Source organism: Pollicipes pollicipes, unplaced genomic scaffold (assembly GCF_011947565.3).
Source record: "Pollicipes pollicipes isolate AB1234 unplaced genomic scaffold, Ppol_2.1 Scaffold_4881;HRSCAF=5763_pilon_pilon_pilon, whole genome shotgun sequence".
Classification (NCBI taxonomy): domain Eukaryota; kingdom Metazoa; phylum Arthropoda; class Thecostraca; order Pollicipedomorpha; family Pollicipedidae; genus Pollicipes; species Pollicipes pollicipes.
In genome coordinates, this window is record NW_023596576.1 from 46,872,564 (window position 1) to 46,900,313 (window position 27,750).

Here is a 27,750-nt window from a genome sequence, read left to right on the forward strand (position 1 = left end):
CACTTTAAAGAAAATTGTGGCTATTTGTACACGCCTGAATTTTTCCGCGTTCTTATCATCTTCGTGCACTTTCTCAAATTTGCTTGCAGCTTGTGTGGTAGCCGGGAGTGGCAAGGCGTAAATAGCGCACTTGACGAAAGGCGGCGGCGCAGTTCACCGAGTATGCGGAAACTGCAGTGTTGATTTTGGTCCGTGGGGGCTGCGGTCGTCCGGCGTTGGAGTGGTCGGATGTGGGCGGGAGCTTGGTCCAGAGTCCCGAGTCACTGCTGTGTTAGCGTGTAAGAGGGGCTATACAGGGCTCAGTCATCCTCTTTGCCGTGGTCGCGCGGTCCCGGAGGCCCAGTGGTACGTTTTGAACGCTGGAGCAAACGAGCTGTCCAAGCTTTAACGATGCCCACATTAGAAATGTCATGTAGTTCATTTTGTTGTTCACATTTAGTGTTAAGGTGTGACTGTGAGATTCCTTGGTGAAAGGGTGCTCTGTTCATTTCGAAAATAATGTGAAAAGCTCAGCCTGTACATTGCAAGTTATATACCTTAAGAGCAGAAGACTGACACTGGAAATGTGATAAAAACCACATATTTGTTTAGTTAAGAAGGACTGCAGTATGGTTGCATTCCCTCTTGAGGTCATATGAAGTGGAATATGATCAAAGACCTTGTGGTTGTGCAATGGCAAGGGTCTGGGGCTTAGAACCAGGCGGATTTCTTTTTCATATGAAAACAAAAATGCCAGGCAAAACAGTGTCAATTTCCTAGATACATTGTCACATTGCCCAGACATGTAGCAAGTTTTGTCAACAGACTCTTGATGAGGTAATTAGAGCTGCTATTAAGGTAAAAAAAAAATAATGTGGCTTGTAAAATGATTGTGTATGAATTTATTCACTACTTACCAACTGTATTATATTAGAAAAAGGTTTTGATGTAAGATTTTAAGCATTTAAGCAAGCATGAGGTTTAAGCACAAGGTTTTACAATTTTCATGCATTATATCATTATTATACCATGTTTTCAGCTAAACAGCTATGACAGCATTTGGCAAATTTACAATGTATGAATGTTCCTTATTTACTCCTGTAAAGCTTTCAGAATGTCAGACCATGTTTCAAGTTCTTCAGTTTTTTGTTAAGGTACCATTAAAGGTGTGCATGGTGATCAGGGAGATGGTGCCTATCTACATGTCTATATTTACCCAATGATAAAGCTATATATGCTAGTCTGACTTTCCTTTAAGTGGCATCATGCATAATTAGTTCTGTCATTATGTGCATGAAATGTGCACTTCACCAGTTTAGCCTATTGCCACATGGCTGCTTATTTATGCTAGCTCACCTATAGAGATGAACACAGCACTAGAATCAATATGGTTTGTCAAACTCAGTAGCGCATATTTATATTCTTGATCTAGATTCCAGGATCAATCAGATAAGGTGGCGAAAAAAAGTGATGATGGGCATAGATTATGGATCATGGCCTATTGGTGGCCAAAGTTAGGAGAGCAGCATGAGGGCTGCAGCATTGCTCTGTTATGAAATGAAGTGTGTCCTTTGTCATGCTATAATACTAGTTCATTAGTACATGATCCATAGTCTGGTCACAGCCAGAGCTTTGTCACAACCAAAGTGGACATGGTGGCTCAGTGGTCCCATGGATGTACTGCTTCTGTTAACTGTTAAGCATATTACAGGCATCATATGATGTTCTCATCACATATGATTGCTGGCTTTTAATAGGCACACTGGCTGTTTTATCATGATGCTTGTTTTACTCAAGTAGCATGCAAGCCAGCAGTTTCACATGATCTACCTGGTCTTATTTCCAGCTGATTTCCTTGCCTCATTATCCATTGCTGATCTCCCAATTTCATTCTGGACCCCATAATTCCACTCTGCATTCCTGATCACACCAGGCATCCAGAGTCCACCATGCATCTCAAACCCCACCTTGCAGCAGTGTTGCTGGACCACTGGGCCACCCTGGACCACTGGTCTGCAGCCCACCATTCTCTGCTTGCTCTACCATGCAGCCTTGAATTCACCCAGCATCCCAGACTCAATTCAGCATAGCTTGCTCACCCTTGACTCAACCCAACACCCATGACGACCATTTACCTCTGGCTCCATCCAGCACCCATAATTGTCATACACCTTTGACTCCTGCTGGCACCCAGAGCCCCACTCAGCATCCATCCTCCACTCTCTGCTCATGATCCTACTATGCACTAGGGGTGCTACCCTGAGACTGCAGGCTCCACCAAGCATCCCTGACACGGCATGCTTCTCCCTAGCACCTGGCCACGATGGATCCGACGACGATGGTGAAGAAGCTGCTGCTGTCCTCGGAGCGGATCGTCTGCTGTCTGGAGGCGCAGCTGGCCGGCTCGGGCGGCCGCCGCATCCTGGCGCTGGTGGAGCACGGCGCCGAGCGCGCCCTGCTCGTGCTGGTGCACTCGGTGGCCGGCGGCAGCGAGGTCGACATCGAGAGTGTGCTGCCCGTCGCGTCCGACTTCGTCTGCGAGATCGGTAGGCGCGCGCCCGCGGCGGGGTGAGCTGGACTCCCGCTTGAGATGTCGGCATCGCTGGAGGAGGTGGTAGAATACCTTGCTTTAGTGTCTGTCATAGACTATTTGTAGGCATATGTCAGGCATGGTCGGTGGGGACAAAACTGCAGCTTTTGCTCTAATGATTTCCTTTTCCTGTTTCGGCGTCGTGCCATTCTTAACGGCTTACTTCGCCTTTTTGACATTTTTACAGCTGGCTTCGGCATCAGCTACGGTTTTGCACAATTTTTGAATTATGGCTTCGGCTTTAGCCGCAAGCAATCTTAAGCTGACGTATTTGGCCTTGTCTTGGTGATTTTCACTCCGCAGTTGCGATTTTGCTTGGCCAAGGCAGGTCCCGTCCGGCCACCCCCACGTACCTCGCAACTTTTCGAGACTGCCACTCGTATATGGCTGACAGCCAAAAGCCAGCTGGCCATTCTAAGGACCAATCAGCTCCTGTCGTCAGCCAGAGAACTAACTGCCGGAAACGTTTCATGCATACTAACACACACAACGAGGAGGGTAGTGTAAAAACTCATCTGCGGTCTTAACTCTACGTAATCACTCCGCAAAACTCGGCAATGTTTTCTAAACCCATGCCGTTTAAGCGCGTGCGAAAATGGGTTTTGCTTCGCAATGTAACGTTCTACACTAGATTTGGTTTTGGCTTCGTAGTCGTGACTTTGAACGTATGGGCTCAGCTTTGGCTCTGCGTTTACTAAGTTCAAAGCCGCTGACCTCGGTTCAAGCTGCGTTTGCAAAGTTCAAAGCAGCTGGCTTCTGATTCAGCTTTGCGCTTTGAAAATACTAAGGTGGCGTTAGCTTCCCCTTTACAATTCCAAACTTCAAAGCCACCGGTCCCGGCTTCTGCTTCGTCTTCACTTCATTGGCTTCGGCTCCGGCTTCGGTTTCTAAGCTAAAAGCTTCGTCTCCGTCCTTGGCATGTGTACGTAACTGTTACCAACACCTTTGGGCGCAGGCATGCCTGTCCAGTTAAAAGGAGGCCTGTGCGTTTAAATGTAGCCATAAAGCAAAATACATGTACGTTTTCGTGACCTGACATACCAGTTGAAGCAAGAAGGATGAAATATTCGACGATGAGATAGGATCTGGGTCCGCTTTTGGGCATCTCATACGGCATTTAACTGGTCATTTAATGTTTCTGTTGTGAAAAGGCGGCCTATCTCAACGACAACCGTCCCCCCTCCCCTCTCCGCAAAGCCGATCAATGCTCTGGACTCCTGCGGGTCCAGAGCATTGATCAGCAACGCGGTTATTTCGGCTCTTCGTGATGCGTTCGCAAGGATACTTTTCCTTAACGTGATGAAGCCAGGCGTCTTCGGCGATATTCGAAAATTGTTTGTGTTTGTGTCAGCGTGAGAAGGCAAACTGACAGGAGATAAAAATGTATTACAGAGGAGAGAAGTGCACACTGCTTGGCGCACCTTGCTGCACGTTGGTAGACCGCCACGCGGGTTCATAGATGCGTTGATCCATTTCTCTTACTATCATTAAACGTGCATGCTTTTAGGCAATCATAAGGATAGGCGCTACACAGGCCTGTTGTCGGGGCCCGTTAGTCTGTTGTCGAGGTCTGTAGGCCCGTTGTCGGGGCCTGCTAGCCTGTTGTCGGGGTCTGTTGGCCTGTTATCGGGCCTGTTAGCCTGTTGTCGGGGCTTGTTGGTCTGTTGTTGGGCTTGTTGACGTGTTGTCGGGGCCTGTTAGTCTGCTGTCGAGGTCTGTTGGCCTGTTGTTGGGGTCTGTTGGCCTGTTGTCGGGCCTGTTAGCCTGTTGTCGGTGCCTGTTAGCCTGTTGTCGAGGTCTGTTGGCCTGTTGACGGGACTATTCGGCCTGTTTTCGAGGCCTGCTGGCCTGTTGTGGGGCCTGTTGACGTGTTGTCGGGGTCTGCTGGCCTGTTATCAGGGTCCTTCCCCGCCTGCGTCGCTGACTTCACGAGCGCTCGCTGCCTTCAGCTGTTAGCCAGGCGGGCTCGGGTTCCCACGCATGCCGTGCCCACATCTGTCATAGTGGACACAGCTCGCTGGCGCACGAACCCCGTGTGTTATATTTGACGCCGCCAAGAGGGCGCGCCAGCCTGTGCAGACGCTGTCTCTGGACCGTTCAGCTGCCGAGCTGGTGAGAGCAGCTAGTCTGCCCCTAGGTCTGCCGTTGAAAGCGCGCCTCGTGCACGCGCGCCAGGCGCGATAATTAGCGTTACGGGCTGACCGGTGCGTGCAGCTGGCTTCGCTGTGTCGGGACTGTCGTGCGGCGGCCGGCCCGGGGCGTGGCTGACGTCTCGGCGACGGTGTCGTTCCAGACACGAACGGCCTGGAGGAGTCGGACCCGCGCCTCTTCGTGCAGTTCCGCTCGGGCGCCGAGTGGCTGCGCGTCGCCTTCCCGCAGGGCTCCGTCACCAACTCGTTCGTCGAGCAGATCATGATGACCATGGAAGGTGCGTGAAGGAGGGAGCCACGCACCTAGTGGGGGGCGGCCAGCGCGTGAGCGTAGCGAGCTCTCGTGCCGGTGATGGCTTGGAAGGTGTGTTTATCGGATTGGTGATCACTCTGGAGGGTGGGGCTGATGGTCACTGTGGAGGGTAGGAGTGGTTCACTGGAGGGTGGGACTGGTGATCACTATGGAGGTTGGGGTCTGGTGATCACTATGGAAGATGTGACTGGGGAGTACTGGGAAGGGTCGGACTGGCGACCACGGAAGGTTAGGGCATGGTTGCTAGTGGGGGCGGGGGCGGGTCTGGTGACCACCGCAATGTGGAATAAGTGATTTAAAGAAGAACGCATCCCACCGAGTTGTGGATCCGCGGCGGCGGGAAGCCTGTCGGCCCGCGGGAGTTGGTGTCACACGTATGTCCGGCGCGGTCGTCCTGGCCGGCGGGCACGCTCGAGGCTGGTGGCGTGCCGCGCGTGCCTGGGCGGGGCCGCGTGTGCCGGCGGCGGGAGCGGCTGCCCAGCGGGCACTGCGGCCCAGCTCCCCGCGATCGATGGTGGCCTCGCTCCCAGCCGGGGCGACGGTCGGATCAGGCGGGATATCACACCCAGGTGGCGCCGGGCCGAGATTCCCGCGACAGACACCGACCGTTGGCATTTCGGAAATGATTATGCGGTGTGGATGGTACCTGTGCATTGTGTTTCTGTCGTCACGCTCACAGCAGTTGCGTTTGAACTGAATTATGTTTCGCATACATAAACATATCCCGGTGGTTTGTTTGCATTCGTAATTTGGCTGAAACGTTGACGTTTTTGATTATTTTTCCATGCGTCCGCTCGTCGAGCTGTATATCATCAATGCACACAGAACCGTCCGGGGAATCCCTTGGCCATTTCGCTCAGTGCACGAGGCAGCCGGGAGTTGGCCGGTGGTCCAAAGAGGCGGTCACCAAGTGCGTCCGTCTGACGCGCCTCCTCCGCCCGTCAGCGCCGGCCGCCGCCGAGCCGGCCGGCCCGGCCAGCTTCACCTGGGTGCGGCAGTACCGGGAGCGGGTGTCGCGCGCGCCGGCTGACACCGCCGTCCGGTCGGTCAGTCTGCCCGGCATCCAGCCGGTCACGGTGAGTGGCACGCCGCCGGGTCGCGCGCGCCGGCAGACACCGCCGCCTGGTCGGCCGGTCTGCCCGGCATCCAGCCGGTCGCGGTGAGTGGCACGCCGCCGGGTCGCGCGCGCCGGCTGACACCGCCGCCCGGTCGGCCGGTCTGCCCGGCATCCAGCCGGTCGCGGTGAGTGGCACGCCGCCGGGTCGCGCGCGCCGGCAGACACCGCCGCCCGGTCGGCCGGTCTGCCCGGCGTCCAGCCGGTCGCGGTAAGTGAGACGCCGCCGGCTCCCGCCTGTGGTGCGGCCGGCCGACTAGCGGCCGACTGTGGCGCCGCACCCCGCCGACTGCTCGCACCGCACCACCACTGACGACGTGCTGTATCGTTCGGGCGCAGAGTAACAGCAGATGACGTGCTTTGCGACAGTGGTGCCCACAGCACGGTGCTGCGCGTACGCAGTGCTGAGTCTGGACTGATGGTGGGTCCAGCGATGACATCCGCTGGTGGTTGCCCTCCGGTCGACTCCGGTGCTGGTCGAGCTCCTGTGGGAGCCGGGCGCGCGCCGTGTGCTGACAGCGGCCGGGACGTTGCGCTCCAGCTGGCTGACACGGACGCGGTGCAGCGCCGGACCGTGCCGGCCGCCGGCGCCCAGTTCACCGCCCGGGAGACGGTCGTCAAGTGTGAGATGATGCGCAAGGAGGACGCCTACACGGACGTGCACGACCTCAGGTCAGCCGACTGGCGCGTGCCGGGTGTGGGTGGGAAGTGCGCGTTACAGCGGACGTCCGGGCTCTGACAATCCGCGGTCGTGCGGACGGAGGCAGGTGAAGTGTGGCGATATACGTGTGAGCCGAGCGGATGAACTGCAGTGACGCGTGCATGAGCTGACGTAAAACTCGATGTGACCACTTCATCCGCTTTGTGATGCTGTGCTTCCCTTGAGGTGATCCGGGAGTCCGTGTGCACTGCCTCAGCTCTGACGTCACTGTCCGTGTGAGCGCGCGGCCGCGCGGGGCGGGTGACGTCACGCCGTCACTGCGCGTGCTCGCGTCGCGGGCATGTCGGTGCTGACTCCACCCGCGGCCGCAGGGTGCTCTGTGCCACGTGGAACGTGAACGGCCAGTCGCCGACGCCGACGGAGCCGGTGGCCGACTGGCTGGCGTGTACCGACGAGCCGCCCGACATCTACGCCATCGGCTTCCAGGAGCTCGACCTCAGCAAGGAGGCCTTCCTCTTCACCGAGTCGCCCAAGGAGGAGGAGTGGCTGTGAGTGGGGTGCGCGCCGGTTGACCGGGCGGGACGAGGAAGGGGACGGCGCTCGCTGACTGCCAGCCGCGGTTGTGTGAGTGGCGAATGGTATCGTATTTGTCTGACACTCTTCCACGCGCCGCGTGATTTGTGAATTGTTATGCACGTGTCAGATCATAGCGGGCGGTATTGGGCCGAGGACAGCCGGGCCGTGAACGCATGCAGTTGATGAGTTGATACGTGGTAGATGAAGCCATCGAACTCGGTCCGAACAGCTTTTGGAAAAGCCCTGCGCTGGGTGAGCGATCGTTCGACCTCAGCCGCCTTAGTCGCTCTCTGTTTTTTCTGGGCGTGTGGACTGAACGGCTCGGTCTTTCCAGTATGTTACGTGATCACTATTTCGAACACCAGAAACCGCCCATCTAACCGGTACTGATGTCTGTCCGGCAGGACGGCGGTGCTGAACAACCTGCACCCGCGCGCCTCGTACCAGCGCGTGCGCCTGGTGCGCCTGGTGGGCATGATGCTGATCGTGCTGGTGCAGGACCGGCACCGCGCCTACGTGCGCAACGACGCCGCCGAGTGCGTCGGCACCGGCATCATGGGCAAGATGGTCAGTGGGCGGCGACCGGCCGCCGTCTGCCGAGCCGGGCGCGCGTCTCGCTCCGGGGACGGCGGCGCCGCGGTTCGGAGTGTGCGCACTGGGCGGCAGCGATTAGCTCCGCGCGCGCGGCGGGGCGGCGCTCGAAGCTGCTCGGTGCGGCAGGCTGCGAGCGGTCGTCACAGTCGGTATCGTCTATGCTGGGGCGTGTCCTGGCGGCACCGGCCAGAGCTGACCGGGCTGACGGCGGCTCTGCGGCTGGCTTTCTGCCACCGTTGCCGTATAGTCCCCGACACGGCTCCCCTTCCTGACGACTGCTGCCCCGTCGCCAGATGGCTGCTGAGTCGGCTCCTGCCTTTTGCCCTTCGCCGCCCTTCGCTGCCTTTATCTGCTCTTCTCTGCTCTTTGCTGCCCTTCTCTGCCAGCTTCGCTGCCCTTCTCTGCTTTTCGCCGCCCTTCGCTGCCCATCCCTGCCCGTCGCTGCCTTTCTCTGCTTTTCCCTGGCCTCTCCCTGACCTTCCCTGGCTGCTCCCTGACCTGCCTTGGCCGCTCCCCGACCCTGGTCGCTTCCTGACCTTCCCCGGCCGCCCCCTGGCCTTCCCCGGCCGCTCCCTGATCTTCCCCGGCCGCTTTCTGGCCTCCCTGCCGCTTCCTGGTTTCCCCTGGCCGCTTCCTGGCCTCCCCTAGTGGCTTCTTGACCTTCCCCGGCCGCTCCCTGATCGCCGCTGACCGCTCCCTGATATCCACTAGTCGCTCCTTGACCTTCACTGGCCGCTCCCTGACGTCCTGGCTGCTCCCTGACCTTCGCTTGTCCCGGCACCTCTGTTATATCCATCGAGGGCTCGCTGACCGCTGGACACAGCGTGACTGCTCCTGACCTGACCTGACCTGACCTCCCCTGACCCCCACCTCTCCTGTCCGCCCTGGCGGCCGCTCGTTTTTGTCGTGGTCGCCACTGCCGCTGAGCGGTCAGAAGAGCGTTGGCCGCATAGTCCTGACCTGAGGGCCTGCTCCGGCAGGGCAATAAAGGCGGCGTGGCCATCCGGCTGGAGGTGCACTCTACGTCCATGTGCTTCGTGAGCGCCCACCTGGCCGCGCACGTGGAGGAGTTCGAGCGGCGTAACCAGGACTACAGCGACATCTGCCACCGCATGCGCTTCAACGCGCTCGTCTCGCCCAAGGCCATCAAGGATCACGAGTGGGTGCTGATCGGGTGCCGGTCACACGGGCAGGTGACAGGGGCGGGGGAAGGGGGCTGCTGGTGCGCGGTGGATGCTGTTGTGGCGCGCCAGGACCCGGCAGACGCAAGTCGTGTCGTGCAAAACTTTATGCTGCCGCGCGCGTCGCGACAGGCCGCTGAACGGGCCCGGCCGTGCCGCACGCGGCGATGCGAGCAATTGGTTATTGCACATGAGGACCTTGCGGTGTTTTTTTTTCTTCAAGTTACTAAAGGCGATGCGATATCGAAATAGTACCCAGCTGAAGGGGCAGTCGGTTCTTTCGTTGGTCCAAACCCCTATTTTTGGCCTGGTGTTTCAGTCTCGCAGTCAGCTCAAACGTTGTTGAAGGTGGCCGTGCTGTAATGACTGTTGTTGGACGACTTTGTCGGGACCAACGTGTGTGAGGAATCGACCCCATTGACCATTGTGGTGTTCCATGCTCCTTATGCGAAAATTGTGCGCGAATTACCGCAAACCCGGCGGTCGATGTTGAAAATTGACTTCAACCCACGCGGTCGGCGTTTTTCAGTCAGGTGTTCTGGCTCGGGGACCTCAACTATAGAATCACCGACGTGGACGTGGACACGGTGAAGGACACGATAGACCGCGGAGCATTCGAAAAGGTGAGCCAACGCTCCATCAATCGTGGCGTGTTAGTCAGGTGCCGTGCCGAGCCTGGTTGCTGTTGCGCCATGTGGTGGTGGCGCTCGGCCGACGCTGCTGCTGCCCGCGTGGGCGGCTGTGATCGAGACATTCCCATGGTGCTGTTGCGCTCGCCGGCAGCCGCGGCTCAGCTGGTGCCCGTGTTGGTCGTGCTGGTGCACAGCTGTGGCGCCCTGCAGATGTATCTTGTTCCATCACCACCTGACGTTGGCACCGCAGCGTCGGGTACCGCGGTCTGGCTTCGGCATGCGGGCTAGCCGTTTGTGTGCAGCCTTGAGCAGGATGCTGCGGGTCATTCGGGGATGATTTTCAGTAAGTCGGTCGCATCGGCAGCCGGTCGTGACGCCTCGCGTGGGCGAATCTCTCCGTGGCGTTAAAGTCGCTCCGCCTTGCCATCGTGTATTTATGTGGGTTTTTCCATGATCAGCACACAAAGAATATGTACAGAAACTCCCAGAGCGGGTAACTCTGCAAAGGGCGGGCGGCGGGGCGGTGGCGCCGGCTGCGGCGGTGGCCGCGTGCTGCCGCCGCCGCCGGCCGCCTTGTCGCCCGGAGCGAGAGGGGGGTCCGTGGCGGGCAGCCGGGCGTCCGATGTGGTCGGCCGCGGGCGCTCCCGGCCGACCCGGCAGGCAGCCAGCGCCGCAGTCAGAGGCGGGCGGGGGCGGCCTCGGCCGTCAGGAGAGGCCGTCTGGCCGGCCACGCCTAGCACACACCCGGGCAGTTCGCCGTGATGAAGTCGACGAACGCTGCAATAGCCAGCGGCTGTGGTCAGGGCTGTTGCTACTGCTGCCGTTGTCGCACTGTCCGAGTCCGTTGTGGGCGCCTGCACTGCGATGGACTCTATGGACATGTCGGGTGATCAACCGCGGCGGCGGTGCAATCAGTAAACACCTCACGTGCTGCCGTGGTGGATGAGTACGGGGCAAGCCACAAGACGAGTTGTCAGTGCCACGTACAACATGTGATTATTTTCCCCCTCTGTAACGCTCCAATGCCCATCATCAGCGGCGGAGCGTGCTCGCTTTCACCCACCGCCGCCGTCTCGTACTCACCGGAGACGCGCGTGAAGATGCCGGGGTATTGGGACACGGCGCAGCCCCGCCCCCATGAGACCACGCCCACCTGTCTCCATGTACTGCCGTCCCAGTAGAACATGGGGCCGCCAGAGTCGCCCTGCCGGGGGATGGTGCCGTCAGCTGGAGGTGGGGTCACAGACGCCCAGTGGCGCGCTCGGGCTGCCAACGGCGAGCGCGCGCGGCTCGGGAGGCCTCCGCCGGACAGGCGTCTGATGTGGGGCGCGTCGAGTGGCGCGGCGCCGGCGGCAGCGCACGCCAGGCTCCGGCACAGTGCTCGCGCCAGCGACACAGCGGCGGTGCCGTGTGGGGAACCGTTGGCCCATCTCACCCGCCCACCCCGGGCCCGGCGTCGAGCTGAGATTCCCCGACCGGCCTCGGCTGCAGAGGGGATCACCTGGTGCCCCCAGCCGCGGTCTGACCAGTGGCACGCGTGACTGGGCTCCTCGCAAGCGATGGCCAACTCAGCATGTCTAGCGCTGCCCTGTCGTCAGTGGCGTGTTGTCAGTGACGTTGAGACGTGTGCGTGATGTGTGTCCTGTCCTCCCTCCCTCCCTCCCTCCCTCCCTGCGGCTGGTGGAGCCGTGGTCCCGTAATGTGTGCCCTCCCCTCCGTCCCTCCCTCCCTGCGGCCGGTGGAACCGTGGTCCCGTAATGTGTGCCCTCCCCTCCGTCCCTTCCTCCCTGCGGTTGGTGGAGCCGTGCTCCCGTAATGTGTGCCCTCCCCTCCGTCCCTCCCTCCCTGCGGCCGGTGGAGCCGTGGTTCCATAATGTGTGCCCTCCCTCCTTCCCTCCCTGCGGCCGGTGGAACCGTGGTCCCGTCATCGCTGAGCCATCAGCCACGGCCACTGGTCACCACTGACGTCCGCACCCCGCTGCTGCGAGGGAGCGGTCAGCCCACCTGACAGGCGTCCTGCACTTGGCCTGAGACGGTCCCGGTGGCGCAGATGACCCTGCTGTCCACGTCGGCGGAGGTGTACATGGTACCAGGAGGCGTGGTGCACTCTTGGTTCGACAGGGTGTGCTCGGTGGTCGACTTGTACAGCTGCGTGTTCATGACGGCGTCTGTGGATGGTGCGGCCGTCCATCAGTCGGCTGCCGCGGTGGACGCAGGGTGGAGCCCCCCGACTGACACCACGAGGCTGCTCAGTAGGCCCCCGGCCTCTGGGCGCGCGGACATGCAGCGGCTCTGGCTCCAGGCAGCTGCTGTAAGGGAATCGATACGGACCTAGTAAAGATGGTTCCCATGAATAGCCACAGCCGCAGTTACTGTTACCCGAACAGTTATTGTTTGGGCTTGGCATTGCTGTTCGAATGGGGTTCCACGACATGACTGGCCGCAGCTCGGCTGCGGTGGGCGGGCGGCAGCGCCAAGTTCGGCTCTGCCCCTGCGGCAGGGCGGACGCCGCTTACCGGTCGACTTCTTCTTGCCCCAGCCGGCGATGGTGACGTCGTGCCTGCCAGTGATTGTGTGTCTGTTGAGGCAGATGGCTGACGGCTGCAAGCCGCGCTTGGCCAGGGTGAGCGTTGTGGCCATCACCACCACGGCGATGTCGTTGGTCGGGTGCGGGTGCTGCCGGCGGAGGGGGAGAGCGGTCGGCGACGCGGCGGCACGCCGGCGGCAGTGAGGGAGGCGGCCGGCTGGGCACGTCCGACGCCCGACGCCGACGCCGGCGCCCACGACCGCGCGCGGAGCACCGACCGCCGGCGCGGCGCCCCGACGGCGCCGCCGATGCCGGCGGGAATGTGTCGCGGTATGCGCTCACACGCGCCGTGATGTGGTCGGAGTGGGGCGGAATGGGCCGACGCCAAGCCGCGACACTGTAACCGGGGGGCGGGGTATGACGTGCGAACCCGTGAATAGTTGGGATCGTGTGGTCGCTATGTTGGAGCCGGAGACTGCTGGGTGGCCTGTGACGGACGGTGTCTTACCTGGGAGTAATGAGGGTGCATAATGATTTGGGTAGCAGTGCTCGTGGCCGTCTCGTCCGGTAGCGTGGTGTCGAAGTCGTTGAAGTAAGCGTAGACCAGTGCCGGGTTCAGGCCTCCGTTGCTGCAGCCCAGCGGGGTGGGTGATCAGTTTTGGCCACGGGTGGTCGCCTTCGGTCAAGAACGGTCAGCAGGGGCTGCGGCTGCCGGTGCAGGGCGCACGTGGCAGCGACAGGGCAGCAGGAGTGGTGGGCAGTGGGCCACAGTGTCAGGAAAGGCCGGTGCTGGCTGCAGATGGTCGCCAATGGTCAGCCGTGGTTTGTGCGAGCAGTAGCGGCTGCGGGCTGCCGTTGGTGGTCGCAGAACAGTGGGCTGGTTGTGGAGCGGCCGCTGTGGGTTTTGGCCAACCGATACTGTTTACGAGAAGTAGTAACGACTGGCCGATAGCGGTGTACTTGTGTGGCTGGTAACAGCCACGGGCGGTCACGTGCGGTTAGGGAGTACGATCTGCCCATTGCACGATATCGACATGTTAACAATCGCAGGTGGTCCTTCTCCCCGTCCCGGGCGGCGAGTGAACGTTCCCAGACGAATGGGCCACATTTCTGGCTCTCACATCTGCTCTGAATTTAAATCACCACCGCTTTGTGAGCTCCGACTAACTCTCAGCTGCTAAAGCTGGAACTCTGGCGGACAGTGAGGACGGCGCGAGCGCCGGCCGCCCGGGGGGGGGGGGGGAGCACACCCTGAGCTCGGCACCGCCCGCCCGGCGCGCCGCACTCACGCCCTCTGGTGGTCGAAGCAGTGGGCGGCGGTCAGGATCCTGTTAGGAGCGATGATGGACGCCCCGCACGGCTCGTGGTACCAGCTGTCCGGCTTCTTGTAGTATGCGGCTATCTGGGGACCGTGACACGATGGCACCGAGTCAGCGCACGGTCGGGTCGCACGCCGTCGAGCAGCCCTATGCCGGTGGTCAGCGGCCGGGCGGCGAGCGGAGCTACATGGTGGCGGTGCTGTAAGCGAGCTGCGCACTGACAGCTGGTGCAAAGGCAACTCTGTGCCCGGTGAGCTGGGTTACACTTCGGGAGCTAGTGGCCAGGCAAACTGCAACTCAGTGTGCGTTTAAGGCAACGCACGGGATTATTCTGGGCGTTCTCGACTTGCAAGAAGTCGTGCTGAGATAGAAGAGCATTTATGACACGGCATCCCGTGGCGGAAAGTCAGGACTCTATCCCCAGGAACGTTGCTGCATGTTGCAGTTCGCACGTAAAACGTCCAATCGTTCTGGGTCGGGTGTTCTGGCCACAGGACCCTGCAAATGGGCGCGTTGCGCGCGGCCTCGGCACCTGGTCCGACGTCTCGCGCGGGGCGGTCGGGGCCACCGCGTGCACGGTGCGGCGGCGCGCTCACTCACCCGGACCATGAAGGGGAACTCGCCGTGCTTCGCGGGCACCCAGTTGACGCCGCGGTCCAGGACGTCGCCTGCAACAGCGGCGGGGAGGGTCAACGACCGGCCGCCGTCGGCTGGCGCACTGCAAGTCGGGCTCGGCCCGGTGCAGCACCGCGGCGTGCGCGGCTGGCTGGCGTGCGGACGAGCCTGCCCGGCCGCTCGGTATCGGCGGCCGGCGCGATGGCGAAGCGGCCTTACCTCTGAGCTGGCGGCCGGGGGGACCGCCTGGGAACTCTTGATCAGGGCGACCTGAGTCGGCGCGGTCTTGGGGCGGCGCCGCGCGCTGCTCATCCTTCTGGCGGATTTTAGGAGGTGCGCGCTCATCCACTGTTTGGCGTTGCGTAAGAATGTCTCGCTCGTCCACGACGCTGCGTTGCGTAAGGATGTCTCGCTCGTCCACGACGCTGCGTTGCTTAGGGGGCGCACGCTGGTCCACGACGTTGCGTTGCTTAGGGGGTGCACGCTGGTCCACGACGTTGCGTTGCTTAGGGGGCGCACGCTGGTCCACGACGTTGCGTTGCTTAGGGGGCGCACGCTGGTCCACGACGTTGCGTTGCTTAGGGGGCGCACGCTCGTCCACGACGTTGCGTTGCTTAGGGGGCGCACGCTCGTCCACGACGTTGCGTTGCTTAGGGGGTGCGCGCTGGTCCACGACGTTGCGTGGCTCAGGGGGCGCACGCTCGTGTTCGTTGTCGCGCTCAGTCGGAGGTCGGGCGACTCTCTGCCAGTCTTCGGACGCCCGGTCGCGGATGGGAGGCACTCCCGCAGGCGACTTGTTCATCGGCTGAAAAGGAGATGGAAAGTGAACAGCGACCGTGCGGGAGCTGTCGCAGGCATCTCCCAGTCCCGGCACTGCATGGCCCCAGCCACTGCCAGCGACGCCGAAAAAGCGTGCAGGACGCGAGCAGGACGCGAGCAGGACGCGAGCGGCCGGTGCCAGCGGCAGCTCGCCGGGCGCGACGGAGACCTCGCTGCGTCTCTGTCAGCGTGGCTGCGCGCCTCGCCGGCGGCGTGGTCAGCGCGGCGCCCCTTGGCTCCCGATACTGCCGTGTTCCCGGCGCGGAGCGGTGCCGGCACCACCGAACGGCGAGGACGACGGGCAGACTTACCCCGGCCAAGACGACGGCCAGCACCGCCGCGAGCGCCACGCAAAGCTTCATGTCGGTGCTCGGTGTCGGGCTGGAGAAGCGCCGCCGCCGCTGTGCCGAAGCCGCGCCGGGCCGCGCTTATAAGGCGGTGGCCGGCCGCGCCCGGGCACGCCACGTTCATCAGACGTCGGCGTGGGACGCGTGGCGGCGCGGCCTGCGGTCGACGCGGCCGGCAGGCTGTGCGGGCGGCGCCGCTGCGGGACAGCCTGCAGCCGCCGCGGCGCCCTGCCGCGCGCCAGCTGCGCCGCCACCGCCGCCTGTCACGCTGGCGTGCTCGGTGGCACGGCAGCGGCCGCAGCGCGGCTGGCAGCGCTCGACAGACCGCACGGGAGGGCGCCGCACCGACGGCCAGGTGCGGCGCTTCGACCGTCTGGGGTCGGCCGCCGCCGCGTGGGTGGGGTGTCTGGAGCTGAGCATGGCGCCAGCCCCGGTCTCAGATGGACTTCGGCCAATGATTGGATGGGTGCTGTCCTCATGGTATAATAGTCCAGCGCCTGTATACCCCTCGGCATTGGTCAATGCTTCAAGCAGCTGCTTCGCCTGAAGGGGCTGCCACCGTAGTCTGTAGGCATCAGTTTGATGCATTTCCCCATTCGTGAGGAATTATCTCGTCTGTTTCTCCGTTCATTGGCTGGACAGTGGGGGCGTGCGGTGGACGCACCGGGACTGATGGATGCTGACTGTTGCAGGTGATGGAGTTTGACCAGCTGCGGCTGCAGCTGGCCGCCGGCAGGGTGTTCCAGGGATACCAGGAGGGGCCCGTGACGTTCCGGCCCACCTACAAGTACGACCCTGGTACCGATAACTGGGACTCCAGGTGAGGCAGCTCCGGCGACGCTCGGGCGGGTGCGCGTCGCCCAGTTGCGGCGGAGACGCGTTGGTGTTTTGTATCATGTCAGTCGGGGTTCAAGTTGTGTCTGTCGCCGATGGTTGTCTACCGTGCGGACGTTGAGAGTGTGTGGTGACATCTTCCGGCTGGGCGTTTGGCATGCTTTCTGCAGGAGACGTAGTCGTGCCGGAATGAAGCGCACGCCAGCGATGGACGGCTTAGTTGTGCCGTGCCTGTGTACTTCTGTACTGTTTTGTTTGGCCGCGGACATGGTACAGCAGTGAGGTGTTGTCTGAAAGGGCAAGGTTGTTGAAAAAACTCGTCTCACGCCTTCAGACGAGCGCGTGCGAAACTTGAGGTCCACCTGGCAAGGCTCAGGTATGGCCGCCTGTCCTCTAAACGAAGCGCTCTTGTGTGCGCCAGCTGCTACAGTTTCCCGCGTTGTTGTGCCTTCGCAGTCGTTGCCTAACACCAGGTGAAACGGGCCGCGCGAGCGAGGCAGTAGTAAAGGCAGGGCGACTCTGGCCCGATAAAGGCTTCTGTGACCGCGGGCTGCATCCCAGCCTCATCGCGAAATATAATTATAGATGGACTAGTCTTTTGTTAACCTCAGCATCAGAGTTCGGCTGCTATTCCATTTCGAAATTTCTGTAAAGTAGTGAGCTTCTGGAGAGGAATATTGTACCTCCAACAGCGTGGCTAGACCCTCTACCTCCAGCAGCGTAGACCCAGTCCCCAGTTCCAGTTGATACTAAAGCGATGTAACGAGGCACACTCGTAGGCGAGCGGGTATCATTCAAGGAATGTGTACGCTCACATCGTAATGCAATAGCCATGCATAATATTAAGCAATTACTAATGTCACACCGTCGTCGGGCTCTCTAGATTTTAGCATTGAAGACGACTATTTGCGGCGGGCAGCAGATGTCTGTACTCAACTCGAGCAAAGTCTAAGCTTAAGCTTCGAATTACATTCGATGTAGATTCGAGAAACCCGATCGAATTCATCATGCCCGATTCAGTTGTCAGCCGACACTAAACCCGCGAAACAACATTAAGCGAACAAGTGAATACCAACGCCAGGATGTTACGAGTCCATACAACATATGTTCACGAGCTCGTCTGTGAGGAAGCTCCTTTAGCGATGAATTTTGCTTGGTGCGCAGCGAGAAACGATGAGAGCGGGCACCTGCCCCTGACCGAGTACGGATCGAAAGGCCTTTGTGACAAGGTTCGCACGTCCCCTGATGATCTGGGAGCAGTATGGGAAATTCGGCAGGTTCAGCGGTTGATACTGAGGGCCACAACAGCGCAGTCCAGTACGTGCGCCGTCGCTGGCGGCACGTGGCCTGTATCAGGGTGGGACCGCGCCTCTCAGTACTCTGCATTACGGAAGAAACGAATGCGGTGCCAGTCTCGCTTCACGGCAGCCAGAATACCGTCCGCTGCCTTCTCCTCTGTCACCTTCTGGTTGTCAGCTATGATGGTCCTGAGCACGTTTTCGAGCTGCCGGAAACATAGTTGTGCGCAAGGTGACGAGTCACGTCTTGGACCGGTTTTGGCTGCAGCCTTTGGAGCCATGCGGTGTGGGCTGGCGCATGGTGCCACTGGCAAACTGCGCTGTTATGCTAACCCGCATGGCGCTGTTCAGCCGCCGCACGGATGTGGCCAGCTGGTTCAGCGCATCACTTGGGTCCCCAGTTCTGGCATACAGCGCAAGGGTCGTCATGGCCGGTGCCAGCCGGCGGCAGCGATCGTGATGTTTGTGTTCACGTGCTCGCTCGGTGTTGTTCCACGGTCTGAACGTCGACTGCATAACAACCGCGCTTCTAGAATCTACCCCGCAGCGTATTTCGCAGTTTAGATTAACATTCAGTCTGGACTGAGTACAGCCAGAGCTGAGCTACTCGCCGCACCGGATCGTTGTCTATGATGCTGATATTCGGCCAGAATGCACTGTAGTTTGGGATGATATGCCATCACTAATCGCTGAAGCGTATTGCGCGATATTACCTGGCACTCACATGATTGTCCCTGGGCCTCTAATATTGTTTTGATGAAAGATACATCAGTTGTTATCCGACAACAAGAAGCGAACTTAGTAGGACATCAGAAGGTCACGGCTACACCATTTAAGCTCGCTTCAGAAGCTCCGTGTTTTGCAGACAATTTTCGAGCCGCGGTTCTTCTGATCATGAAGTGGCTGTAAGACTAAGTTTCGTTTTGTAAACAAGTTAAGAGTGTAGCTAGGCGAGTTACAATATGGCCCTGTATCGGGCCAGAACTGGGGCGTAATGGCCGAGTGGTTGGCGCGTCAGAGTCAGAGGGGTCCCTTTTGGGGACCCGGGTCGAATCGCAGTTGCGCCATGTCCCCCTGTGCTCTGATGTGGCCAGTGCGCTCTTTGATGCTCCATAAAAGGGGCGTGATGACGTACGTCACGTTCCCCCCAAAAGAACCGTCATGCCTGGATGACCCCTTCGTGGCTATTTCCTGAATCGGTGAATAAATGAATGAATGAATGAACGAATCGGCCTGCAGTGCCGTGACTGTGGCCTGCTCCGTGGTGGCGGGTTTCGCCCGGTCTTGGGCACAAATTGTGGCGGCGTGCCATCGTAGGAGGCTGCAGCGGCAGACGCATGCGACACCGCCTCATTTAACGCTGAGCGCCCACATGACCCAGGCGCCCACCGGCTGCTGGGGCTTGCAGCGAAACAGGAAAATCAATCTATAGAATGTATACGTATGTGGAGATACTTGTCCGTTGTTTGGGCTACGTAGCAACTTTCTTTCAACTTGAAAGAAAAACGCTCACGCTTTTCGCTCTGTAATGCGCTCATCAGTATGTGCATCTCATCTGTATTCTTAAAGTAGCCGACGGTCGCTACAACTCGAGTCCAGTCCAAACGCCTTCAGCCCCAAGTAGCTGAGACCAGTATCGTTACCGTTTCCGGCGATCGCTCCGCTAGGATTTTGCGATGTCTGTCCCAGCACACCTCAAAAGTAGCCCCACCGTCGAGAGGCCTGAGCGGGCCTCGGCTGGCGCCTCTCCGACGATGCCCTGCCCACACCCACGCAGCGGCTCAGTGGACACGCGGCCTGTGCTCGCGCGGTGCGCACGGCGCTCAGGCGCGCGCGGGGGCGGCATGATGTGTGACGAGCGCCGCCGCCGCGTTCGCAGCGAGAAGAACCGGGCGCCGGCCTGGTGCGACCGCGTGCTCTGGAAGGGCGACCGCATCCGGCAGGTCAAGTACACCAGCCACCCGACGCTGACGCTCAGCGACCACAAGCCCGTGTCGGCGCTCTTCCAGGCCGGGGTGGGTGTCCACGCGCCGCGCCGCGCCGGCCGTTGTCGTTGGTGCGGATGTTGTGTGGCTGTGTTCGAGCCGATTGGGCGCTTTCGCCCCCGAGCAATGTTCGTGTGTTTGAGCTGACTAGATGCAGAAGTGTTCGCATTACTACGGTCTACCGTGGTGTCGCGGGCTTGACTGCAGTCTGAGATGATCCGCGGCGGCCAGTGGAAAGGCTTGAGGGCTTCTCGTGTGCATCTCCCTGAGAAAGGTTTGGCGCATATTCCTTGCCCGACGATATGCTGTCCAGGCCATGACTTTCTTGTGTTCTGTTTTCGACTCCCACGCGGCCACCAACTTTCTGTGAGCGATGTTCCAAAGCGATCTCAGTTGTCGCGTTGCGCTTGTCTCGAGCTCCCCACCGCCCGATGTTACTATTTGGCCCCTGCGCTGACCTGTGATCTGTCCCGGTCGCAGGTCAAGGTCATCGATCCGGTCAAGTACCGTAAGATCTATGAGGACATCATGAAGGAGCTGGACAAGTACGAGAACGACTCGCTGCCGCAGGTGTCGGTTGACACCACCGAGATCATCTTCGGCACGGTCCACTTCTTCGAGACCAAGACGCAGCGGCTGGTCATCACGAACACGGGCCAGGTGAGCGGCCGCCGCGCAGAGCGAGCTCACCGGCGGCGGGCTGGCGGGTGGTGTGTGCGTCTGGTTTGGGTACGCGAGCGGCCGATAAAGATAGTCGCGGCCGTGGGATGTAATATTCTGATGTCGTGTAATCACATTAAAGGTGTTATTGCCAGGTGTAGCTTTTTGAACACCGGAAACTTAGCTGCTGTGGTCCGTGTCAAGCTGTGGTCAAGCTGTGGTCCGACCTTCCGTTCATTCCTGTTTTAGAGCCCCTCCGGTCTGTTAGGACCTTTTTGGGGTTGCGGGATTACCGAATGAGGCGAGACGCACGTTAGTGCCGCAGTCGACCTTATGTGACCCTGACTCCGAGGTCTCGTGGATAAATCCACCCTGTCGAAGAGAGGGGTGTGGGGATTCAGAGCCTCCCGTGCTCGGCTGGAACGGACGCTGGCAGGGGTGCGGCTCTCTCTGTGCTGTGGTGGGTTGCAGTCAGAACTGGGCACGTGAGCGATCGGGGTGGGTAGTGGGAACGGCACGGGGTGTGGGTGCACAAGACTGCCCTGTCATGATGAGTAATGTCAGATCGTGCGTGCAAAAGCAAACAGTGTGTGCTTTTGAGGAAGGTGGCGGAAGGGCTGTACTTTGCCCGGCCGTGAACTACTTCCAGAATGAGGCACAAATGATAGTTTTCCTCCGCCTTGAGGGGTGTACGCTCCCGTTGTTGTGACATAGGACTCTGTGTGTCGGCCTGCGCTCGACAGAACTGCATTTACCAGCGCTCCTGGACGCTACACCCGCGATGGGGCTATTGATTGGTCGTCTGACCGCCAGGTGGCAGTGCAGTATCGCTTCATCAACAAATTGAACGACACCACATACTGCAAGCCCTGGCTGACGGTCGACCGGCAGACTGCTGTCATTATGCCTGGTTAGTGGCGGTCGCTGTCGGCATAACGCCAATTCCTGGCGTGTTTATGTGTAATTTGATGGCGTACTACACTGCAGCCATTGAGTGCTGTCACTTTGACTGCGTCACAGAGTAATTCGGGAATGGCTTATTGTCTGGTTGTCGTAATAAGTCCCGAGTGATTGCCGTGCCCGGCAGTCCGTCGCGTGAAATATCATTGTGACAAAACCTTTCAGAGCTTCTGTATTCTGAGAGCTGATGGTGGCTCTGCCCGTGACCTGGCAGGTGACGCTCGAGGTGACGCTCAAGCCTCGGAAAGCCCGTGTGTTGACCTGGCCTTGACCTCCGCAGGGGAGCGGTGTGAGGTGACGCTCGAGGTGCGCGTGGACGACCGGACGGCGGCCAAGCTCAACACGTGCCAGGACAAGCTGTACGACATCCTGGTGCTGCACCTGGAGAACGGCAAGGACATCTTCATCACCGTCCAGGGTGAGGCCGACGTCCGGGCCGGCGGCGGCCGCCAAAGCCGAGCCTGATTTTGTAGCCAACAGATGCCGCCACTGACGATACCAGAATCCGGCTTTTACATTTATTTATAAGATTTAGCCATTCGGAACGGCTATGAAAGTGTTGCTATATTTGACCTCTCACAACGTGTCACGTTTACTCGCCAAATGTATTTTGAGATAATTTCGAAACCAGTGTCGTCAATGTTGCACATGTGTTCACTCCAGTATGCTATATAAGGATTGAGCGCCGTGAGATATTTATTGAGGGGAAACATTTTTAGTTGTCTGCGATTTAAACATCGTTATGTGCGTGGAAAATAATTGTGGACATATTTTGAAAGCAAATTTTACGCCTTACTCACTACCGCACAACATGCAGTTTCTTGAGCCGCATCAATTGATGTGACTTCATTTTCGAGAAAAAACGCTCGGGCCGCTTTGCATTTGAATGGTAGCAGTGTAAGGGTTTCCCCACGCATCCTTCACTCGTCTGAGTGCCCGGGCACCTGTTAAGCTTTCGTCATATGTCTGTGCGCCGGAATCTGACTCGATCTGGGTGCATTTGATGGCAAACTTATGTCATGAACATGTCGCTGTGTGTATCCAGGCATTGTGATTCCTCTGCACATTACGCTACACACGCTACACATCACACCCCGCGTTCGGCCTGTGAGGTGGCGCCGCTGACTATCCCCGTGTGGTGCCGTCCGTTCGGCCCGTAGGGTGGCACCGCTGACTATCCCCGTGTGGTGCCGTCCGTTCGGCCCGTAGGGTGGCACCGCTGACTATCCCCGTGTGGTGCCGTCCGTTCGGCCCGTAGGGTGGTACCGCTGACTATCCCCGTGTGGTGCCGTCCGTTCGGCCCGTAGGGTGGCACCGCTGACTATCCCCGTGTGGTGCCGTCCGTTCGGCCCGTAGGGTGGCACCGCTGACTATCCCCGTGTGGTGCCGTCCGTTCGGCCCGTAGGGTGGCACCGCTGACTATCCCCGTGTAGTGCCGCTCGTTCGGCCCGTAGGGTGGCACCGCTGACTATCCCCGTGTGGTGCCGTCCGTTCGGCCGGCGGGGTGGCACCGCTGACTATCCCCGGGTGGTGCCGTCCGTTCGGCCGGCGGGGTGGCACCGCTGACTATCCCCGGGTGGTGCCGTCCGTTCGGCCCGTAGGGTGGCACCGCTGACTATCCCCGGGTGGTGCCGTCCGTTCGGCCCGTAGGGTGGCACCGCTGACTATCCCCGGGCGGTGCCGTCCGTTCGGCCCGTAGGGTGGCACCGCTGACTATCCCCGGGTGGTGCCGTCCGTTCGGCCCGTGGGGTGGCACTGCTGACTATCCCCGTGTGGTGCCGTCCGTTCGGCCCGTAGGGTGGCACCGCTGACTATCCCCGGACGGTGCCGTCCGCAGGCGACTACGTACGCAGCTGCTTCGGCGTGTCCATCAACGCGCTGGTGCACATCAAGACGCCGTTCGCCGAGGTGGCCATCTCCCGCCTGCTGGACCTGGTCAGTGCTGGCGGGCCGGCTGGGGTGGGGCCTTGGGTCGGGTCTGGCCTGGCCGGGTCGGGTCCGCACCGCGGGGCCGAGACTGGCGGCTGTCCTGCCCAGGCTTGGCCTGACGTTCGATGGATGATTTGGACTCTCTGCGGCCGTGTACGCGACACGGTCTGGTGAGACGCCTGTGTCGTTGATGGGGAGCTCGCAAGCGCATCTGGCAGGCAATATTTAACACGCTGTAACCAACAGCAACCAGTCATCTCGGGGGTCGCCGCCCATGATCACACGTGCGACCACCAGCGCCGTTATCCACAGCTGCTGTCCCTGGTCAGCCGTCAGTCGTCAGCCGTCAGTCCCCGTCCGGTCCCACCGGTCGCCCCGGCTGTCACACCATGCCCGTCTCGAGGTGGTCCAGCATCCGTACCACCCACCGCCCCCTGCGCGGCGCTCTCGCCAGCTGTCCACTGGCCGTCCGGCGTGTGCCGCCCCTCGAGCCCTCGAGCCCCCACGGCCAGCCTGAGCACCGACTGACCGGGCCCGCTCTGTTCGCAGGAGAGCCCCAGCCCCAAGGAGCTCACCCACAACCCGTACGTGATCCCCAAGGAGCTCTGGTTCATGGTGGATCAGCTGCAGAAGGAGGGCATCGGCAAGGACCTGTTCGCGCGCAGCGGCCTGCCGTCGGAGGTGCAGCTGATTCGGGAGGCGCTGGACACCACGCTGCCGGAGACGCTCCGTATCCTCACCGGCGGAGGCGCGCGCTGTCGGGGTGTGCACTTCTGGTCCGTCGCTTTCTCAGCTGTCTCGCCGCTTTGGTGTTGGTTTCGCCATTTCGTCCTGTTATCAGCCTTTGCTCTCACCACCACCCTTGGTTTTTTGGTGGCCCTCGTTGCTCTGCACTTCGTTGCGTCAGCGCTTTGGACGTGCTCTCTGACCACCCTCAGGTTTTTTGGTGTCTCTCGTTCCCCTCCACTTCGCTGCGTCATCGCTTTGGATGTGCTCTTTGCCCTCAGCATCCAGCGAGAGAAGGATTCATTAGTGTGCGGGCGTGGTGTTGTCACACGTTTAATGCGGTCGCCGGATTTAGTACAAATTTGGATGCAGCGCAAGCTGCCTCCGGCGCCGCTTCGCTCGCGTAGAGCCTCTGATGCCCTGTGCCCATGGTATCGGGTGCGCCTCGCCAGCTGTCGCTGTGGGCGCGGTGGGGCCTCAGCGGCGTTCATGCGCTCGCCGTGTGTGTGCTCTGGGAGGCGGCCGTCGGCGGCCGGGCCTCCTCCCGTGTGCCGACGAGATCTCCTTAACGGCGGTGCAGCGGGCAGCATCCACTCGGTGGCCGAGGCGCTGCTGCTCTTCCTGGCCAGCCTGCCCGAGCCGGTCATACCCAGCGACTACGTGGTGCAGTGCATGGAGAGCTCCGACAACTTCATCCAGTCCAAACACGTGAGTTGCCGCCGCGGCCCTACCGGCCGGCTCGCTGCGTCCGGCGCGGCGCTCCAGCTGCCGGAGCGGGCGCCAGACAGTGATCACGGCCCCCGCTGCATTAGTTCGCTGTGCTTGTCGCAGCAGTCCTGGCCACGGATGCCGAGGCGTTGTGCAACGCTGTCGTGTCGGTTTCGTCGCGTCACCTGTGACGATGTTGGTGCGCATGGCGCGCCGGCGCCTGGCGTCATCAGCGCACGTCCCTCGGCCGTGCGGGTGGCCCTGGCCAGCCCGCGTGGCCGACGACTGTGAGAACGGCGCGCGGCGGGCGCGCCGCCATCCCGCCCGTCTGACGGGCAGTGGCTCCGTCCTCATCCTCAGATCGTGTCGCAGCTGCCGCCTCACCACAAGAACGTGTTCACCTACATCTGCACGTTCCTACGCGAGGTGGTGACCAAGGCGCCCCGGGACGGCGGTTTGGAGGCCACCGCACTCGGTACGTTATCTCGGAGTCAGTACGTCATCCGGAACTCGGTACGTTGTCCCGGAGTCAGTACGTCATGCGGGAGTCGGTACGTCATCTCGGAGTCAGTACGTCATGCGGGAGTCGGTATATATCTAGGAGTCAGTTTGTCATATCGGAGTCGGTATGTCATCCGGGAGTCGGTGTGTCATCGAGGAGTCGGTATGTCATCTCGGAGTCCGTATGCTACCTGGCGTAGGAGTCAGTACGTCGTGTCGGGGGCCAGTATTTCATCTCGGAAGCAATACGTCCGTGCGTTATACGCAATACGCAATACGGAGTCGTGCGTTTTCAGGGTCAGTACTTCTCTCTCAGACTTCGTATACCGCTCCCATGGTCAGTATGCCCCTCTCACCCGGGCTGGTGCGTTCGTTTCTGTCAGTATGTCCTCAAAGTTTGTGCGATCCTCACGTCCCTCTGAAAGTTGCAAAGGTGAGAGGATGAACTTCACACCCGGCACATTGCTGGCCGGCGGCTGGCCCGCCGTCCGTAGTTCACCCGGTAGCGGCTAGGTGGCAGTGATGTTCGCTGCGTGCCGCACCGGCACGGGGCACCACCCGACCGCGTGCGTCGCTGACCGAGGCCCCTCCGGCAGCGAAAATCTTCGGCGGTGTGCTGATCAGGAGTCCCAGCGCCGCCTGGCTGCAGCGCAACAACATGTCCCTGCAGACGTTGGATCGGCGAAAGACCACCTTCGTCTACCACTTCTTAGTCAACGAGATCGACATCTGAGCGGCCGTCGGTCGTTTAGAAGGGCGTGTAGACTCAGGAGCCGGGAGCTCGCCGTCGGGGCGGGCCCGGTCGCTAGTACAACCTCGCCGGTCCGGCAGTGTAGCAGTTGCGCTGTTTTTTGTTGGTTGGGTCGGCGGGCGGGCGTTGAATACTCGGTCACTCCACTTCTGCATTCCACTCTGCCGCCCGGGCGTGCTTAGCTTAAACGGTGTTTTGTTCTTGACCCGGTTTTCCGTACTGCGGCTTGTTCCTTCAGTCCGACGTGTGAAGGGAAACTCGCTTGCCTGTTGTCTGGCACTGCTACTTTTCAGCGACCGTGCTGAAACGTTGGTTTGGTGGGCCGAGTGGTGTGCTGATGGCCGGTTCCGCCGTGCTTTGGCTGCCGTTGTCTGTGTTCGCTTCCTAACGTCGCTGCGTGTAACTAACCAGCTGGGGCCGTTCGGGAGGTGGCCCGCTCATGCCGGAGTCGCGCGGCGCGGTGGCGCGCTCCTGGCTCGCCCGTGCCCCGCGCCTGCCCGTCCTAGGCTGCACCCAGCGCGCGCAAAGCCAGAGCTTGGCGGCCGGCTGCTAACGCGCCCCGGAGGCCGTGAGCCCCGGCTCTGAGCGGCCGCGATTAGGGTTGGCGGTGGTCGGTCGGAGATGCTGTGAAGGCGGTGGATACGCTGTATTTTTGTACGGGCGGCCATGGTGAGACGGACCTGGCCGTCCGTCTGTGTCACAATCGACGCGGCGCGGCGGGGCGGTGCCGGTGAGCTGACCTCGGTCGGACGGAGCGAGCGGCGCCCAGACGGCCCCGCGGCGGTTGTCACACCGCGTGGGGCTCTGACGCGAGTCACGACCTCGGGGCCAGGCGCGGCCGTGTGTGGGGACTGCCGAGTGTCTCCAGACGGCCTGCTCTGTCCAGCCGCTCCGCGCTGGCAGAGCTGGGGCGCGGTGTGTGTGGATGGGCGGGGGGGGGGGGGGGCACTAATCTGAGCTTGTCGCAGAGCTTGGCCGCTGTTTACCGCCTTCCCATCGCTAGGCACCAACAGTCGCGTCGCCCGTATCGAACTCACTCACAGACCCACTCACAGACGACGGCGAGCGGCCTGAACGCACTCTCCCCGCGCGTCGTGAACCGTTCGCTGTTGGGGCGGCCCCCCGCCGCCTCCAGTCCGCGACGGGCAGGGCAGCTCGGTTCGCAGCTCGTTTCTCGTCACGCGTTACATTCTGCCCGGCGTCAGCCGCGTGCAGCGGTGACAAGTGTACGGATGCACAGGTTACAGTCACTCGGGCCACAGTGAGCAGCGTGCGCCCGCGCCACGCCGGGCTACAGCGGCGGCGTGTGAGCCTCGGGCCCATAATCCCGGTTGTTTTTCGCGCGTGATTTCACCCCGGCCGTGCTGCACCTTGCAGTTCGGATCTATCGGGTATGCCGGTTGATCTACACATGTTTTTTGCCGATTTGGCGTCACGACGAATGAGCAGCGCCGGGGGAAAATTTGCCAATTGTACCCGCCAACGACGTTTTATCGCCTGCCGGGACGCGTTGCCTGTATTGATCTAGTCCTTACGCTGATTGCTCTCGGTAGACGCGCCACTCGACAAGGCGTGTGCTCATCGCGGTCTGGTTGCATATATGGCTGGCTGGGGCGTCCTGCTGCACACTGCCGTTTTGTTATAGGTTCTGCCGTGTTGCTCTGTTCTGAACTGACCTGGTGTAACGTGTCGCCGCGTGGGACTCATATCAACGGTTTAGTGTTGTTTTAACCGGACCAGTCTTGGTGTTACGTTGTAGAGGCTGTCGAATGATCATGCCGGAATCAATAAACCGTGTTGTCGACGAGCAGATGCCTGCTCGCGTGAAATCTGGGACAAGCATACGTCTTACTGCAACGTAGCAAAGCCCTGAGCGAAGGACGGTACTTCCATCATTCACCAAGAGCGATGTCGGCGACTGTCAGTCCGCGCCGCGGGCATCTCGGCCCGATCAGGTCCCCGTGGTGTGCATCGAGCGCTC

At 60.6% G+C, this 27,750-nt stretch overlaps 1 protein-coding gene across 1 annotated transcript; it reads left to right on the top strand.

Moving 5' to 3' along the window:
* Nucleotides 1-216: 216 nt before the first annotated feature.
* On the top strand, nt 217-26,673 carry LOC119101414 (type II inositol 1,4,5-trisphosphate 5-phosphatase). Its single transcript, XM_037224744.1, has 19 exons — nt 217-345; nt 2,291-2,525; nt 4,863-4,997; nt 5,978-6,108; nt 6,688-6,818; nt 7,179-7,355; nt 7,788-7,950; nt 8,958-9,136; nt 9,688-9,781; nt 16,110-16,237; nt 19,429-19,564; nt 20,015-20,194; nt 21,008-21,104; nt 21,435-21,572; nt 22,992-23,089; nt 23,633-23,813; nt 24,390-24,517; nt 24,878-24,992; nt 25,615-26,673. The coding sequence occupies exons 2-19, from the start codon at nt 2,303-2,305 to the stop codon at nt 25,749-25,751; spliced, it is 2,571 nt and encodes an 856-aa protein (XP_037080639.1). The 5' UTR covers nt 217-345; nt 2,291-2,302; the 3' UTR covers nt 25,752-26,673.
* Nucleotides 26,674-27,750: the final 1,077 nt, after the last annotated feature.

Excerpts from the sequence above, each read along its gene's own strand:
- LOC119101414 (XM_037224744.1), top strand. The coding sequence starts at position 2,303 with ATGGATCCGACGACGATGGTGAAGAAGCTGCTGCTGTCCTCGGAGCGG. Across the intron at positions 7,951-8,957 it reads CCGGCATCATGGGCAAGATG|GGCAATAAAGGCGGCGTGGC; the intron begins GTCAGTGGGCGG and ends CTGCTCCGGCAG. Across the intron at positions 21,105-21,434 it reads GACTGCTGTCATTATGCCTG|GGGAGCGGTGTGAGGTGACG; the intron begins GTTAGTGGCGGT and ends TGACCTCCGCAG.